The sequence below is a fragment of the Patagioenas fasciata genome, chromosome 4, assembly GCF_037038585.1.
Source record: "Patagioenas fasciata isolate bPatFas1 chromosome 4, bPatFas1.hap1, whole genome shotgun sequence".
Taxonomy (NCBI): domain Eukaryota; kingdom Metazoa; phylum Chordata; class Aves; order Columbiformes; family Columbidae; genus Patagioenas; species Patagioenas fasciata.
Window position 1 is genome coordinate 29,558,224 of NC_092523.1, and position 18,828 is coordinate 29,577,051.

Here is an 18,828-nt window from a genome sequence, read left to right on the forward strand (position 1 = left end):
CACCATGCTCCGGAGTGCCTGTTCCCGAAGCAGAAGGGCTCCAGTTGTGTTTGCTTCTGCTCTGAAGTGCTGAGGGCTGTCTCCTGCCATGGGGCTGCAGGCAACCTTTGGAGGCAGCAATTTTATCAGTCTTGTAGCTGGCAAGATTTTGAGTTATAGCAATAAATAATAATAATAGTAATTTATATTGTTCTGTTTCCACTTACATTTCATGTTAACTGACACTCACCAAATTCAGAACACTCCCAAATACTTTCCTGGATTATGTAATGAAGATAATGAAGTCGTCTCCCATTCCCTGGCCCTGTGCTCAGACACCAAATATGCTTTACTTTAAAAATAGGCACCATCACTTCTGCCTGTAGGCCTCGGAAACTGAACCATATCCAGTCCCAGATTTACATGGCAGACTAATGTACTCATATTGTACTCTAGGACAGCCGGGGTAAATGAATCACTGGATTTTGACTGTTTTTTTGCTGACATCTTTCATAAAAAAATTAGAACTGTTGCCATAGAATTCCTGACCCTTTTTGCTGGTATTGGATGAATCCCAGTGAATACTTGCTGGGAAACATAACAGTGTTCAGCAAAAGTAAACGGATAAGAATGTACATGCATGCACAAAAATCTAATGAAGGCACCACCTCTAAATAAATGTTTTTGTACCACATGCTGAGTATTATAAACAACCTTTATAAGACTTCAGTGGACCTTTTTAACTTCACCCTTTCCTGCAGTTTTCTGGGAAAAAAGAAATACAGTATACAGACAGGAGAAAAAACAAAACTTATATTTAATTCTGTGTGTTTTTAAGAATGCAGTATGTGTCAGTGACTGATGTAGACACTAGAAGTGGTTAGTTATTATGAAAAGGCTGGTTTTGTCATGGTATTCCGTTAAAGTCATCAGCTCAGAATCATGATAGGTAGGGAGAAATGAATGCTGCTTTCACACTCCACAGCACAAACACGTTTTTCTCTCTTTTTCAATAGAATCGGAAGTCAAAAATCTTCTTTCAGATGACAGCTCAGAGGGCCTCAGCCTACTGGATTTGCTGAGTTTCACCTACCAGGTTGCACGGGGAATGGAATTCTTGGCTTCTAAAAATGTAAGTAAATAAAAGAGTAAGTAAAATGTAAGAAAGTGCAAAAACATCTCAATCTCCAACTATGGGTTTCAATTTAGATTTTGAATACAGGACACAATGTAAATTTTTTTCTGAGGCTGTAGACAGCTTCCTCTCTTACTTGGAAGCTGAGAGAACCATGGTGGAAAAATCAAGCACTTCTCATGAAGTGAGCGTGCCAGAGATAGTGGTGGATCTAGGCAGGGTCTGGGTGGAGACCCCATACAGCTACAGGCCAGCATGGTGAGAAACATAGATGTATCATTACTACATGATGGGTAGGAGGGGAAAGGGTGGAATCACTTTTATTTCCACCCCATTGTAGTGCATCCAGATGAGACCTCACTGGTTCTGAGCACTGGTGCCTCTCTGTCCCTGTTAGTGGGGCAGTACAGGTGCCTGTTCAGCAGAAAGTCTTATCAAGACTGTGTCCAGAAAGTCAACAGACATTTTCAAGGGATCTTTGTAAGAGAAATGACCCTTGTGGAATTAGCACATCATTGAACAACTTAATTTTTCTCCGTACAGTGTGTGCACCGTGACTTGGCAGCTCGTAATGTCCTCCTCGCTCAAGGAAAAATTGTGAAGATCTGTGACTTCGGGCTGGCTAGAGACATCATGCATGATGCCAACTATGTCTCCAAGGGCAGTGTATGTACTTTGTAATCTCCTGAGCTCTGCTTTAACTGAAATGAGAAGTGTCAGTTTTAAATGCTGTTTAATGTTCTTGCCATTCAGTGTTGGTTACACTAATTGACAGTTGGGATGAATGCTCCTCAGAATAATTTTTCTTCAGTTCATTAATTCCTGTTAATTTCCTACTTCTGCTTTACAGCTGAAAAGCACTTGGCCACACTTAGTGTTTCACAGACTTACATTTAAACTGACAAGTTTTTGACTGGATAAATTATTAAGGAACTGTTGCTATGATATGTAGAGTAGTGACACATCAGTCAATGACGTATCAGACCTAGATGGGCAGTGCCAGATTTTGTATCATACTTTTAATCAGCCTGTTTTTTGCTAGTAGTAAAATGAATACAGTTACGGCTTAGTTTTTGTGGGGAGCAAATAGTAGCATTCCTTATAGTACTGCTACCTCTGTGTTATATGGAATTAAAAATACACGCGAGCCAGGTTAGCACAAGTTTTCTGGTTAGAGAGAAGTTAATCCTGGCTATCATACAACAGTTGTAATGTAAAGCATTTATTTAATAACTAATCTGTGTGGTTTGGGGTTTCTTTCTTTTTGCTACAGACTTTCCTCCCAGTAAAATGGATGGCACCTGAAAGCATTTTTGACAATCTGTACACAACATTAAGTGATGTCTGGTCTTATGGCATTCTGCTGTGGGAAATATTTTCTCTTGGTATGTACTGTGAACTCTTTCTTATGTGTACTGATTAAGCTTTTTCAGTTTGAGCTGTTCTACATAAAGTATTTCAAATTGTATAGTAAAAATATACGTGTGAAATTAACTGTTAGTTATCCTTCTATATAGGTGTCGAGGGTTTAGACTGCGGGGTGACAATCAAACCCTGGCAGATGTATTGTTAACCTCCTCTCCCCCCCACTTCCCCCTGTTGCCCCTCCCTCTCCCCCCTTCCACTCAGGACAGGTAATTGGGAGGGAAAGAAGGACAGAGAGAAGAGAGTTGGAAATGTTTTACTAATGCTACTGATAAGAATAGAGAAAATAATACAAAATATACAAAACCAATCTTGTAAGTCTCAGCAACTGCAGAGCCGGCACCCAAAGTCCTGGATTAGACTCTCTAGACAACCGAAGCTGGATTCAGCCTCTCACTAGGCCTCAGTTCGCAGGGACAACCAGCAAGGTCCTCTCCTAATGTCAACCATAAGCAGAAGGGAAGGAAAAAGGGCAAAGGGACGAGATCTCGTGATCTCCCACTTTTATATGAAGTATTCACGTGAATGGAATGTTATACACCGTTGGTCAGTCTCTTGGTCACTGGTTTCTTGTTGCCCCTCTCGCGAGATGTCCATCTGTGCTTATCAATAAGTTTGCATTCCATTGCTATGTTTACCAAAACATGTGTCTGGTTCTCCAGGAAAATGCAGCTAATATGAAGGCTTTAGCTGACAGGCAAATTCACTAAAAGAGAAACTTGTTTTTTAACAAAACCAGGACAATAGGGTTGAAGTATTGGTGTGCCAGGCCAGGGTGGATTTTTTAGCTGTTATAATACGAGAAAGATAATGCTTCTCCCTTGCAATGGGGTGCTTGGGCTGCAGCTCTGCCCAGTGGCTGGTTTGAAACAGTCTCTTCATGCACATTTCGAAAGAGCCTGTCTTAGTCCCATTACAGAAAGAAAACAAATGTCAGTCTTCTGGGATGCTGATTTCTCATTTCCAGGTCAGCACTGTTCACACGGTTGGTTTATGGCAGCATAAAGTGGTTATGACAATGTATAGCAGTTACAGACAATATACAGTTCCCAGCTGGGAGCAGCCTGGCTCTTTCCTCCGCCTGATTAATGAGGGTCCTGTGCGGGTGGCTGGCCTGCTTCAGTGAGTGTGTATTGCCCAGATCTACTCTGAGCAGAGTTAATCATGCCTGTATGGTATCTGCTACTGCCCCACTACAAGTCCAAGCCTAATTTTATTTTCTAGAATAAGTTGTAATACAGCTACTTCTCAGAAAACAGTAGTTGTGCCACTCTTTATGGTATGGTTTACTGTAGTCTCTGGGCTTCCTTAGATCCTGAAAATATCCATTCACCAGCATCCTTGGGAGGTACGGGAGTGCCATGGGATAGCTCAGGAGCTAAGGCACAGCTAAGCCTGTGCTTCACTGCCCTACCTGTAAGGAAGGTTCTGAAGCGCAGTTTTAGGCGAAAATCCTGCTTTTGAAAGGGCTGGGGTTTCTGGAGTAATATTATGGTATGCCTCCTCTGCCTGAGAAAGCTGCTCTTTCTCAGAAAGCAAAACAAGTCCTCGGTGGTGTTTATTAAGCAGGTCAACTTTGACATCTTGCTGCAACACTGACTTCAGCTTGAATGGTCCTTTTACATGTCAGTGACAACTGAGCACAATTGCTCTGATATCTATATGCAACACTGACTTCAGCTTGAATGGTCCTTTTACATGTCAGTGACAACTGAGCACAATTGCTCTAATGTCTATATGCTGCAGCCCCAAATGGTCACTTAACCTGTCAGTGCAGCAGCTGAGCCCCAACTTTTCAATAACCCATGCAACCAATACATTAGCTGTTGTCCAAAGCTGGTTGCTCATTTGGGAAGACTTGGCTATGGTGGAGCCAGACTCACAGCAAGGCTCTGGCCTCACGGCTGAGATGAGGTGGATGACTTGGGCCATTTGACTCTCAGCTGTCTTACAGGTCCCAAAGGCACTAAAACCGGACAGAGCAAGTGTCTTGCCCAAGGTGGCACAGAAAGTCAGTGGCAGAGCAGAACCGTGATCTCAGGTCTATTGACTGCAGGCTAATGACCTGATTTAGGTATTATCCAGCCTCTCTGCTCCCTCAACATACTCTATTAACACCACAAATGGCCTTTTTTTTTTTTTTTCTGGGTAGTAACCACTTCAATCTTTCCTAGCCAACATTTCATGTCAGGGCTTAATGTGGCCAAGACAATAGCTCTGATGTGAAACACTGGCTAGGGGATATTAATTTTGTTGGCATGTCAAATTATAGAGTTAACACTTTTTGACATGAACGGCAAGACAGTATTTGGGAGCTCTGCATGGATAGTCTAGTATAGAATAATATTTTTCTTCACTTTTACCTGTAGGTGGCACACCATATCCTGGCATGATGGTTGATTCTACTTTCTACAATAAGATCAAGAGTGGATACCGAATGGCCAAACCCGATCACGCTACCAATGAAGTGTATGTGTGCATTTGGCTTTCCCACACATGGCCAGTCTCTGGACACTTTTGGCTTTAGTTTTTGTTTGGTTACTCATTTTCCTTTGCCAGTTGGATAAATTGGTTTCCATCTTATCTGCAGGTATGAGATCATGGTGAAGTGCTGGAACAGTGAACCAGAGAAAAGACCTTCTTTTTACCATCTGAGTGAAATTGTGGAGAGCTTGCTGCCTGGAGAGTACAAAAAGGTTTGTTCTTGGGAATGGCCTCTGTGTTTTCTACATACTGGTTTAAAGGGAACTATAACTGTTGTTCCAGCCGTCAGAGCCATGAGCGCTGAACTGCCACACCCTAACCTACACAAATTACATTATTTGAAGAGGGACATGGCATGTTCAGGGAAAATGAAACTAAGGTCACCGAGAGAAGCAATTCTGCAGTATTAGCTGGGAAGCAGAACTCCCAAATTCTAATGAAATCCTACCAGCTCATTGTTTCTACTGGAGAATGAGTTTTATATATATTTCACGGGATTTTCATGTCAGTGAAAGAATTCTAGAAAGGGGACAACTTGGTCCATGTGTACAATCTCCCTATCTCCTTTTTTGAACCCTGACACCAGCAAGTTTTTCCCTCATATTTCTGATACCTCTGGACATGTTCTGCCTGCCACATAATTCAGTGTTTCATTCTCCCACCCACCTTCACTCCTTTTCCCCACTCCTTTCCCCCACTCCCTGCCCCTTTTTCACATCCATTTGCCTGCTCTGTGCTGCCACACTCACTCTTGCATCTCCTAAAACTGGTTTGTCTTCAAATTCCCAATCACTTGAAGATGCTGGGCTTCTCCATCCATTGTTGCTGGCTTACAGAACAGAATATCTGCTGGGTTAATGAATCACTATCTGAAGAAAGGTAGCCTCAATGAATAGAATCTAATGAGGTATTTGAAATGAATATTTTCAGAGCTATGAGAAGATTCACCTGGACTTCCTGAAAAGTGATCACCCAGCTGTCACACGCATGAGAGGGGACTGCGACAATGCTTACATTGGTGTTACCTACAAGAATGAGGACAAGTTAAAGGACAGGGAGAGTGGATTTGATGAGCAGAGGCTGAGTGCTGACAGCGGGTACATCATCCCCCTGCCTGACATTGACCCTGTTTCTGAGGATGAGCTTGGCAAAAGGAACAGGCACAGGTATGTGAGATTTACAGACCACATAGCCCACAGTCACCATTCTGGATCATGTTTGGTGATGTGCATTAACAATTTTTAGCATCCTATTCTGCAAATGGTTTCCTTGACTCCGTTTGAACTTATTGGAAGGTCCCATGTAAGTATGACAATATGACTGACCGCACTGTTTTCAATCAGAAAAATCTAATTTTGCCTCTTTTTCTGACTGTCAGGGGAAAGGGACTACTGGTAGAGTGCTCCTGTATGTCACTGGGACTCCTTTGCTAGCTTGTCCAAGTCACAGTGGCTGGCTGATGGCTCTTTGCAACTCATCTTACCCCTACAGCTTGGTGCCTTAGAGCTGCATGTGACATCTCAAGGGATTGATTTGTTCCGTGTGAGACCAGGTCCAAAATTTGGGAGAAGTTGTTTTTAATATCTTTCATAGCATTCTTTTGACTGACAGAAGGGTATCCAGGATTTTTTACTGCTCCCTTGTCAGTTTGCATAACCACTTCCACTATAGCACCACACTGTGTATCCCTTACTGTGAGTGGTGGTGGTTTAAGTCAGCACTTAATTCCTAGTATATAGAATTAGCAACCTAGAAACTTATTTGTTTGGTATTTTTTGTAATTTTCAAATGAGTGATACACAAAGTCTCTAAGAAGCACTATCCAGGTTAAGATTTATTACCTCTCTCTCTTATCTTATTCTCTGTTATTGTTATCTTATTTTCACCTGACTCCCCTAGATTTACGTGAATGACCTATTGTCACAACAGTGCCATAAACCTATTTCTCTAATGAGTGTCTGGCAGAAAACACTTGGAGGAACATATGAACAACCTGCTCTTTTAAATTCCCAGGTGGTTTCTTACTCGAGATACAAGATGTGTCATGCTTTAAGAAATGGGTGGTCAGTCACCCAAGATTGTGCTGTGGGTCAGAAAGCATGGAGGGTGGTAGTGTTCACTTCTCCGAGAGGCTGGAGTACTTACCTAGCCACATTCGCCACATTTTTTATCTCTGAGATGTTTGTCTCTTCCAGTTCCCAGACATCTGAAGAAAGTGCCATTGAAACCGGTTCCAGTAGCTCTACTTTCATCAAGAGAGAGGACGAGACCATTGAGGACATTGACATGATGGACGACATTGGGATCGACTCCTCAGACCTGGTGGAGGACAGCTTCCTGTAAGCCCTAGGACACCTCCCAGCCCTGCACACGGGGAATTTTGCCTTGTTGTCTATAGACTTCTCCACAGAGAAAAACCACTTTATTGCAATGTCAAGGATGTGAAGAGGAGGTGGATTTGTACAGAGAAACTCCCAGCAATGGGCAGAGGAATCAACCTGAGTATGAATGAAAGAGACACGTCAAAGATGGATTTTTTTAGTGTTGCTTCTTGCAGTACTTCAGTAGCATCTCAGCGTTGTTTGCTATTCAGACTTTGAGGAGGACAAAAGAAAAGGCCACAAACAGACCGGTTTTGTGTTTCAAGGGCATTCATATGACTTTGATGGATCAAATTTCCACTACAGCAATACTTCGCCATTGTAATTATGTAAATAACTGTCTACTCAATGATCTTTTGAGGTGCACATTGAACATATGCCATGGATTTTGGAAGAGATTGTTCAAGAATTTTGTGTACTTCCTCCCTCAATCTCAATGTCAGCTGCTGTTGAACTATCATGTGAATTGAAGAACATGCAAAAACCACTTTTGGACCAAAAAGGTCTAAAACCACAAGGGACTGACCGGTACTACAAAACATGTTACTTTTTACCATTAAAGGGGAATAATAATAACAATAATAATCAAACCCAGTCTATAATAGGTGTTAGAAACCTAGTAAGTCTATTAACTATAGAAGATAGTTTTTTCAAGATAATACTACTACTGTTTTCAATAACACTAAATGTATATTTCATAATTCATTGTCCTTCAGTAAAAGCACAGTTTCAAGAAGCCTTTTTAGAGTACAAAGAAAAAAATTATGACCTAAAATTTTTATGAAACAATTGTTTTATTTGGCTGCACACAGAATCATAACTGCTCTGGTTAGCTAAAACTACTTTAACATGGAGAAAAATTTAAGATTTAGTTTTCTATCATAAGCTGAGTAGTTTTTCTAACCAGATATACTAGAAACAATTATTGTCCTCTGATTAAATGAAGCTCTAGAACTTTAATTAAAAAAAAATATGCTAGATTTCCAAGATGCTCAAGAATGGAAGTTTATGATAAAGCACCAGCAACATCACATTATTAGAGTTTCATGGGTACTCAAAAGAAATCTTGTCCTGGGGTTAGTTATGAAGAATTGATTTGATATTTAAACTGCACAAGGAACAAAGATATGTCTCCTAGACTGGAACTCCAGATTAAATAAGCAGAAATAATTCTGCAGTGAATATTCTTGTCTTAGATTTCAGGTTTAAATAGGAACAGAAAATTCTGACTATTATCTTTGCAGACTGTAACTACAAATGGTAATTGTATCCAAGAGTGTTTTTCAGAAGGTGCATGAAAACAAACCTGCTCTCAGCCTGCAATTGTTTTTTGACACCACTTACATGAACAAAGTACTATGATTACTGCTATCACTGTATAATGTATTTTTGAGATATGATGCTTTAGAAAACTTACATGTGAAAAAAGGTACACCACTGCCAAGGGCCCCATCCTTTCTGGTGCTCAGCCTTCAAACTAAGCCTTAATTCAGTGTGATGAGTGCCTCACAGGACATGCTCAGCCTCTGGCACAACACAACTTATGCAAATGTGGTGCAGACTCATCCCTGTGTTGCAGTGTTTTTCCTAGGAAGTGTGAAAGATGGACCAGCAGTGACCAACAGAACATGCTGCTGTGTTAAACTACAGTTTAATGGCCCTAAGAAATGCTACGTGAGTCCCCTTGACTTCACTTGTAGACGGTTGTGGATCAAATGGCTGCAAATGTAATATTGTCAGGGTTACAGGCAAATAATTCTAGGTCTGGGCTTCAAAATGTCACCTGGCTGAGGCTACGTTGAAGCATACTGCAGATGTGAAAACAGGACCTGAAGCGAAGCACCCGTGTTTTCCACCCCAGTGGAGCCTGACAATCAGAAGGAACGGCGAGCGATGGTGCATCCTCCATTTCTTGCAGATCAAAACTGAGTGTCTTCCTGGGAGCCTGTGCTTTAGCCAAACACACATCACAGCTCTGTACGGGGGCAAACGTGAAATGTAAAGACTCTCGATACAGCCAGAACGGATGAGGCATTGTAAAGTCTTCCTCTAACTAAGAACTACGAATTGAGGAAACATGAATTGTCTATTGGATATCCTAGATATCTGAATGGCCACTTGAGACCACACGTGCCTTAATTTGCATGTGTAGTCATTACAGCTATATATTCAAATTAGGCAAGCAATTTCACCTGCATTTTTGCACATGGCCTAGTATTCTTCAGGGTTTGAAAATCAGCCCCAGCGTGTTTTATTATACCAGTTACTGGAATCTAAGGACATTTTAATGTGGTCTACCCTTCTCCTCGCTGGTTTCATTCTGTATCTCGCAGTGCATCTCAGGGCTAGACCTAAGCAGTGGACATGAACCAGAGCTGGCTCACTTTCCAATGAATAGTTATGTTGATTCTCCATCCTGTCATGAATATTGTGTACATGGACTGCATCCATGGCAGGGGTCTAGTCAAACTCAGCGCAGTGCAGGCTTGGAATCAGATAAACTGGCCTGAAAACTGGAATGAGAAACAGAGGAAGAGAGAGGATTTGCTAGAGAAGAAGTGTGAGATGATGTTTCATTTAATTTTACAAGATCATCAGTATTACAAGCTTTTTTTTATGGCTTAATTTTGGAGAAGCCACTGGAAGAGATATTCCCAAACTTTTCACTATGGTAATTGTATAATGACAATCAGTGTTAGCCTATGAAACACAGCTTTTGATTTGGAATGGCCAAACAATTCCTTACAGTGTGGTCTGCAAATTGTACAAAATGGTCCTATTACATGATGAAGGACGTGAGATAAGGTGATGTTATACATCAATATGTATATAAGTATTTTTATATAGACTTCTAGAATACTGCCAAAACATTTATGACAGCTATATCACTGCCTTTGTTTATATTTTTTTTTACTGTGATATATTCCACAGGCACGTTAACTGTTGCACTTTGAATGTCCAAAAGTTATATTTTAGAATAATAAAAAAGGAAGTGTTTCCAAAATGGTGGCTGTTGTGACATGTTTGAAGAAGGGCAAACTGGCCTGAGTGATGGTAGGCACAAAATGTATTTCAAAATGCCCCTGCTGATATTTTGTCTTTGAAAAAAATCCTGTAAATTAAGATCTCTATATTTCAATAAATGATATATAATTTAAGGATATGTGAGGGGTCTATACTCACTTATTGAAAGGTGCTTATATAGAATCAGTCGTGCTTGGGAATTTTTTCCTCCAAAATGTTTTTTGGTTAACTGAGTACTCTGCAGAGGCATTGAGCAGCAATGACAAGCAGGTGTTTCAACCCTTCCAATAGGTACAGTGGGGAAGTGCCCATGGCAAATGACCTGGATAGCGAGTAGCACCTGCGGGGAGCTATGTTGTCCCCCAAAACATGGCAGATGTGGTGCTCCAGTCACTGCTGCCCAGTCATTTGTCCAGGAGGGCACTAGGCTCCCCACATGAGATGAAGCTCTTCTTGGCCTTGGCATCATGTGTGCTGGTGACTTTGACATCTGCCAGTCGGCACACACTGAGGAAAGGGGGCACAGGGGATACAAATGGACACACTGTGCTGTGTGTCCAACATGTATGCTCTGCACACTGTGTATGGTTTATGCAAAGGTGTTTTTTTTACAAGGGACTAAAAGGAACCTATATCAGACTTTAGCCTAAAGCTCTTGCTGATTACAGAGGATTGGACAGCCTCACCTTTAAATGGCCATGGTTTTTCTGCCTCCATCTATGGCTGCAAGCTCCTCCTATTTATGAACCAGACTAGATTTTGTCCTATGGCTCTGTACTCCCACAGTAATTAATTTTACACAGTGAATATAACTGATTGTGAATTTGAGTTTGCCAGCAGAAGCTGGGCAAGGCCAGCCATGGGAGAGCCCTGTGAATAGGCAGGTTAACGGTCTCCTGTCCCTGGAGCAGTCACCTTTGTTAAAACATATTAATACACAATAAATTAATACATAATTATTAATAATAGAGACATTAAACATATAATACTTGGAGATGAGCTCTCCACCTAACATCTCCACCTCCTTCACCACTTCATTGCAAAGCAAAACCCTCCTCTCTTTGAACAGGGTGCAGCAGCCTGGGCCCTTGCCTTAGGTGAGAGTTTAAGCAGGTTCCCTCTCCTTTGTGTCCTTGCTGAAGAGAAATCTTTATCCTACAACACTTCATGGAGACACAATGCCTCCTGCCACCTCAGGGGTTTGGGAAAGAGTCATGGCAACACTTGTGTCCTTATATCTGTCCTGATCAGTTATGCACCTGCTCTTCTGGAAGTTCAGCAGTTGTGTGAGACATGAGGACTGATGGACTCATTATTTCTGTTGTGCACAGTAAAGGCTGGTGATACCAAAATCCCTCCCGGTGCAAGAGCCTGCAGCTGGGTACAGAGCTCGTATTCAGTTCTCCATCCTCTTTCTCCTCTTTGCAGAGTGGGAATGCAATCTCCTGTGTGTAGAATGTCGCTGTGGGTGCCTATGAGGGTGTGTCTACATTGGGGAGCATGGACGGCGAGTATCTCACCCTTTTATGGAGGCAGATCCACTCTGAGCCAAAGCCTAAACCCTCACTGCACTGAAAACTGCGGCCTGGGTGTTCGGCAGGAGTCACACTCATTGTCTTGCTCCTTGGCTCAAGGTCTCTGCAAGTATTTGGTTGGAAGTGCACAGGGACAGCCTGTTGGCACAGGGTAGGGGCAGTCAGCTCAGGAGAGAGGAGCTGGGGGGAGAGCAGTGCTGTGCCCGGAGCAGCAAAGGGGGCTGGGTCCTGACCAGGATGGGAAGGGAAAGGTAAGGAATGGCTTTCCATACGGGCCCTATGTAGGAGAGTTCAGCTTATGCAGGTAAATAGACCTTTGGCTAAGCTTCTGAATCATTATGATTGGTGCACAAACGGGAGCAGCAGGTTCATCAGCCAGAAGCAAGTCACCCAGCCATCTCAAGATGCTCCCGGTGGTGCTGGGAGCCTGAGGCATGGTGCCCTTGCAGCTGTCTCAGTGAGATGGCCACATCCCATCACCTTATCCCCATCATTAGAGGGTGTGTGGTACAGGAGCTGTGTGCTGGGGTAACCCCCGAGAAAGGCTAGAGGAAATCAAAGGAAAATCTTACCTATGCTCGAAAATGAAGAAGAGGGAAAGTAACCTCATGGACCTGGGCTGGTCCATGAAGCCAGCAGCTGAAGAAGAGTTGTTATGCCATGGGACTTCTACCACCGATGCCCACAGCAAGGCGAAGGGCTGGGCTCAGTGCTCATGGGCTTGTCCACCTGGCCCCACCCCAGTCCTGTGCCCCTCAGCACATCCAGGGTGAGTGTGAGGGTACAGGCGTGAGACCAAAACACAGCGGGTGGCAGAGGAGCCACCAGCCCCTTCCTCTGCTGGCACTGACATTCAGCACCTTTAAAATTGAAAACTTCATCTAACCTCATCTTCATCCATGTAACTGGAGATAATGATTTGGGACACCTTTAAAAATTCTAATATAGCCTTACCTTTTAAAACACTTTTACTGAAATCAAGAGCCAAACTTTCCTTTTCAGAGTTGGCCACAAGATGGAAGCATCAGACAAAAATCTATTAAATTGTTCTTTTCCTCATCTCTTTTCTGTGTTTGTTTTCACAGCAGCACAGATGTGCTGCCAGTGTAGAGGCAGAAGAGCTGGAGCCTTTAGAGCAATAAGAAGAAATACATACGTTGTCCATCAGCTCCAAATGTTCTGTTTGGAAGAATTTTGAACCTGTTCTGATAACCATAATTTCTCATAGGATGAGACCTGTGGTAAACACCCCTTTTTACAAAAGAAACACAGGCTCAAGTCTACTCTTAACAAACGGAAAACTAAAGGAGCATCATGGAAGTCAGGGAAGTTGCCTAGAATTTTTTTGGGCCACAGTTGTCCATTTTGTGTTACAGCACAGAGCCCAAATTCAGCAAAGCCACAAACTTCACTGATGACTCTCAAGCTATCCCTTATGGCACTGAAGGACCCTCTGCCTCAAAAAACTTACCTCTAGTGAAGAAAGGGAGTGATTTAGAATAGAACATGATTTTAAATATTGCAAGCAATGAGATCTTAGATATCCCAAACTCAGCTAAGGTTGTATCTCTTACCTCTACATTCATTATCTTCTTGCTTTACTATTGTGCTGACTGTAGACGAGGGGCCAGAAGCACTCCTGAGCTGAAGGCCAGATCCATGTGCCTTTGCGATATTCAAAATACTAAAGTAGTGTGACTAGTCTAACAGAACCCCTAAACTCTAACACTCAGAAAGCATGCAGGTTAGACGGTTAGTCCGGGTTTGTAACTACTCCAAAGTCTGCAGCAAATTCTGATGTACCAGGCATTTCCATATCTACCCTGACTTCAGCACTGCTGCACTCCACCAACAGGAGCTTCACCTGCTTCATCATTTTTACATAAAAGTGATGCAAACTTTGTAAGAAGGGGGATATGATTTATTAGAGTAACTGATTACCACTGAAAAAAAGAGAAATAACTCAGGGCGGGACTTGAGGTAGGGCTTGCATATTTGAAAACTGTGTATTGTTGAACTCTATTAATTGACCCCAAAAAAGACATCTTTTGCATATTAATTGTGGGTGGCTGAGACAACAATCATTGTGTTGCCATCAGTAGCATGTGCAAGCTGATGCGTTAGTCTTAGAAATGCCTACTTAAGGACAGCTCTAAGCTTTGAAATGGGAACCACCTTGTCAAAGGTAAGCCAAGCATGCACACACTACTAGCAGCAACTCTGCAGAAAGGTGGGTCCCACTGGCAAGTGAATTTCAGTGTATCTGTACTTCTACCAAGTGCATTTGTGAGCTTGTTGATTGATTGCTTTCAAAGGCAGAGCTTTGTTTTGCTCGCAATCTATTTGACATGCAAAATGATGGGTGCTTTGGTAGGTAAAAATGCTGCTATATTGATGTGGGAACAAAGTCAATGCTTTAAAGCCAATCTTCAATTATTAAAAAAAAATACTCTAGTGTCGTCACTTGATCTGGCATGCTGTATGACACAGACCAGAGGGTTTTCCCAAATTAATTCCCATTTGAACCAGAGCCTGTCATCTAGAAAAAAAGCAGTCTTTTCTCATCTCTGTGAATCCTTGTGTAAATATCAGGTTTTGCAGCTGCTTATATGTGAGACAAGTGTTATTAGTTCAACACTCTGGGCATGCATCAGACCAAGACTTATATTTCCACACAGTTTTCTCAGAGGAGCTCAGAAACCAGTTAGGCATCATTTCTAGCCTGATCAGCTGGATGAGCGGGGGAGTGGGATTTCATCAACACATTTCAATCACTTTCAGTGTAGTTTTTGATGGCTGCCTTTGGCAGTTTTGGTTTTGTGTGTACAATATTCTGATGCTCTGTGTATGAAACAGGAATTCCTCTGACTGGAAGTTAGTGGAGGTGGATTGGCCTGAAGAAGGAAAGATGCCTGTAGCCAAAATAGTGGTATAACATTCCTACCCAGTAAGAAATGTAGGTGGATTCAGTTAAATGTGTTTTTCCTGTCTGTCCCAAGACCTTTTCCAAGTTGTGTCTCTCCATTTGATGGCCCAGGGAGATTGCTCTGAGCAAAGCAGGAGGAGTGCCACTGCTACCTTCCCCAGGGCTTCAGTCCAGAGCTGCCCGCCCTTGGCTTTTATGTGTGCAAAAGCAGGAGTGGACAGAGGACACTCTATACCAATACCAACTATGACACCATACAGCAACATGGAGGTTTTTGCTGGTGCTTTTGGCTGCAAGCACAGGGGACTGTCCCTGTTCTGTTACAGCTGTGAGTTGGTCAGGAGATGCTCTCCTTGACTTCAAGGTTGCTGGCTAAAACCTTGGCACAACCAGTGGAATGGTGCTGGGGCATGACATATTCTGGTTTTTTTTCTACTGTCTTGCTAAGACTGCACAATTTGTTCGAAGGTGCATTTGACTTGGCTCTTTTTCCTCCCACCCACCTTTTTCAGCTTTCCCCCCTGGAGAAGAGGGCTGGGAGCTCTGCCGCATCCCTGCCCCAATTCAGACTCAAACAACATCAGCCACTGCCACAGGCTGGGGTCAAAGGAGTCCAGCACCACTCCAAACCACTCCTGAGAGTCTACATCGCTAACACGTTCCCACAGCTCCTCCTTGGATCCTCGGCTGTTCCCCTGGCAGTGAGAAACCCACGGAATAAAATACTGTGAAAAAAGCGTTGTTGAAAATGTGTAAGAGAAACGGCATTTTGAGAGAAAATGCATTTGAAAATGTCAGCATTCTGTAAAAGAGGAAGAAAAAAACCAGTGCGAATATATGTTGCTTTACTGTCAAAAACTGAGCAGCCCAAACCTGTCCTGAGCTGCCAAAAATTAAAAACTTTATTCTTTGGCTCGAATATTTTGGTATTCAAATTTTCTCTTGAAAATGCCATGCTCACTATGAAGAATGTAGAAAGCAAGCTTTTATTTTTTTCTCCCCTGTTGAAATCTACTTTTACTTCCTCCCTCTTGAAAAGGACCCCCCTTTCCATCCCGGGTGTTATGACATCTTGTGCTGACACCAAGACTGCACTGCTACAAGGACCTTTCATAAGAACAGCTGTAAGAAGTTTCCTTACAACTCCAGGGGAGTATTTATGAGGATTTCTTATCCTAGCAGCTTCCCAAAAAAAAAAAAATCTGATGAAGGACAGGAGTGCAAGAGCTGCTCTTGCCAGGTTACCACTCAGTGAGTGGGCAGGGGACTGTCTCAGCCTGCCCAAGCATGAAAGATGCATTTTGTTCCTCTGCTCTGCCCTGTGGCAGCCAGCTGTGGGAGCTGGGGAGATCCTCCTTTCCCAGGGGCATTGCTGACGCAAGGGATCATGTGTCCACGAGAACATAGTGGTGTCTGTGTGCAGGCACATGCCTGCCTGCCTGCCTGCCCATGGGGCAATCACCTTTATGGCCCAGGAGCCACGCAAAGGAGGGGTCCAAGCCCCACCCATTGTCTTGCAACCTCATGCCAGTCAGACATGTTGCTGGTGCTGCCCGGGTTTTACCAGCCACCAGGCAGGGCTTATAAAAGGCGTCATGTCTGTCTGTGAACCTGCCAGACTGTCTCAGCTAGAGGAGTTCTGCTGCACCAGCACTGAATTTTGCCACAAAGCTGCTCAGGTCATCTTCCCCTCCTGCACCAAAGAGTGAGCATGCAGCTTGTGAGAGTGCTAAGTCAGAAGAAAGGGTTTTCTTACATATCTACAGAATGGTGGCAATGTATCTCATGGCAAACCTCTCTCCCTGTCTTCTTCTATCTCCAGCACCTTGACCACCGCACTGTCTCCAGCCTCCCGTCATTAATGCACTGCTGATCCTACTACTGAAACCCACCTGACTTGTGCCTTGGGGGGAGTGGTAGCTCTGGCCCAGGAGACCGCTTCAACAACAGGAGATAGCACTGGGTCATCTGCTAGTGAGGGAAGGAGATGGACACCTGTATGGTTCTATGTGGTGGGAGTGGGAATGGGACCATATGAGGTGAGGGTAAATGTCATCATCTAGCACACTCTATTGTCCCAGCAAGGATCAAACCCTGTCACCATTGACCAGGACAGAGCATCTCAGTTCTCATTCACAAAGGAGCATTTCACAAGGATGTGGCCAAAAACAATTAAGTCCAAAAGCATGATGCTCCCAGACCACTTAGAGGGACCCAGGGACAAATAAGGATCTGGTCTTGAAAAAGTCACCAGAAGAACTTCAGGAAACCATGAAAGCAGCCACTTTGTCCTAGTTCTACACCGAAGGACGGTCTTTCAGGGTTCAGAGTGTTTTTTGGTTCTGTCTTGAAGTTTCTTATTTCCAGGTGTTCTTACCATCACTCAAGACACACTTGCTGAATTTTGTGCATACCACTGACTAATTTCACTTATGCCAAACAGCTGTCAGATGGTAGCAGTGATAGCTCCATTACTACCATTATTCCTGTTGGCAATCTGGGCTGGTTTCAAACAGTTGACAATTGATCCTTCTGTCAACTCCTCAAACCACCCATTCTTCCTTCTAGCTAGAGTTTTAAGTCAAGTAACCATAGTGTCACAAGATTGGATTGTTTATATTTATGAAAACATATACACACATGTAACACTTTCTCCCTTTGAATGGTCAAGCACTCCAAATATTGGTCATCTGGTGCATTGAAATATATCCTCTGCATCGTTCATGAAATGAAAGTAAACATTTTGCTGATTTTTTACATTTCATTGAAATATCTCTCAGAAAGTTTTGGGATTATTTGGGAGTTTTCCACTTTTTATGGATCTGGAAAAAACAAGATTAGAAGAGAGAAGAGATTTAATTTAGTAAAAATTATTTTAACAACAGCAATAGAAAATAAAATATTATCTGTCTTGTGTGATCCAATCTAGGTTGAGACCAAATCCTTTTAGTAGAGCAGGTACATCTTGAAGACCTACCATTTTTGCTAACCATCTGAATCCTTCTAGCTTTAGTAGTTCTGTGACTGGAAGTGCTCAAAGGCTGGACAGAAATACTTCAAACCAATAGAGAATATTATTTTGTTGTAGAAGTTATACCTCTTTCAAACTTTTCATTATGTTAACAGGACTGCATCAAAAAGGGTTTATTTACATTTTGTCTAAAATCTAGACACATAGTTCCAACATATCAACTGCTAAATATGTAGATGTACAGCAATACATCTGCTGAAAATGGCCATATATTCTCTCTGGAGACAAAACTTCACATGAGATAAAATTATTTTGGATGGAGTAATAAAAGCAAAGTGTGGCAGGTAATAAGACAGTCCTAGGGAAGGAGGGATGATCTGCAGTGACTGGGCTTGGCTGTGCCCTGCTGCCAATGTGTCCTTCCCCAATATAACCCCTCCCCAGCTTAGGTTTTAGCAAGCTTGGCTCTTTTTGCAAATAAATTGCCAGAAAGGTCTCTTAGTGTGCAACAACCAGAAAGTGGTGACTGATAAATACTTGCCTTTCCTGCTTCTCTGGCTGTTAGTTCTGCAAACATAGAATGATGGAAGTCACGAAGTAGCAACACCATTCTCCTTTCTTGTCCTTCCCCTCCCTTAAGGCCACATCACCCCCATTATATGTCAGCGGTCAGAACTTTGGCAAATCAGTTTGACTCCTTCTTCCCTTCCTGCAGGTGCTGTGACTCATTCATCTGAACATTGCTCTGGAGGGCGCAGCTACTTTGCTTGGTGCTCACTGCAATACTTTGGATCACTGTTTGGTCTTGGGTTTGAAACCTGCAGATTTTGAAGGGACATGTATGTGAGTCACTGTTCAGGACAACAGCTAGATTGTCTCCTTAAAATACTTATTTTGATGCAAGACTTGCCCATTGGAGAAGAGAAAGAAAAAGCAGAGAAGCAGCATTATCGAAACAATAAATGGAC

The 18,828-nt window shown here is 42.7% G+C and overlaps 1 protein-coding gene across 3 annotated transcripts in view; it reads left to right on the plus strand.

Moving 5' to 3' along the window:
* Positions 1-10,567, plus strand: part of PDGFRA (platelet derived growth factor receptor alpha) — a 35,790-nt gene extending 25,223 nt beyond the window's left edge. For all 3 annotated transcript variants that reach the window (XM_065836594.2, XM_065836593.2, XM_071807501.1), the window contains exons 17-23: positions 996-1,111; positions 1,658-1,780; positions 2,388-2,499; positions 4,909-5,008; positions 5,130-5,235; positions 5,954-6,189; positions 7,219-10,567. In XM_065836594.2, coding sequence (XP_065692666.2) covers positions 996-1,111; positions 1,658-1,780; positions 2,388-2,499; positions 4,909-5,008; positions 5,130-5,235; positions 5,954-6,189; positions 7,219-7,366 — 941 coding nt within the window. In that variant the 3' untranslated portion in view covers positions 7,367-10,567. The remainder of the gene's footprint in view (positions 1-995; positions 1,112-1,657; positions 1,781-2,387; positions 2,500-4,908; positions 5,009-5,129; positions 5,236-5,953; positions 6,190-7,218) is intronic.
* The last annotated feature ends 8,261 nt before the right edge of the window (positions 10,568-18,828 follow it).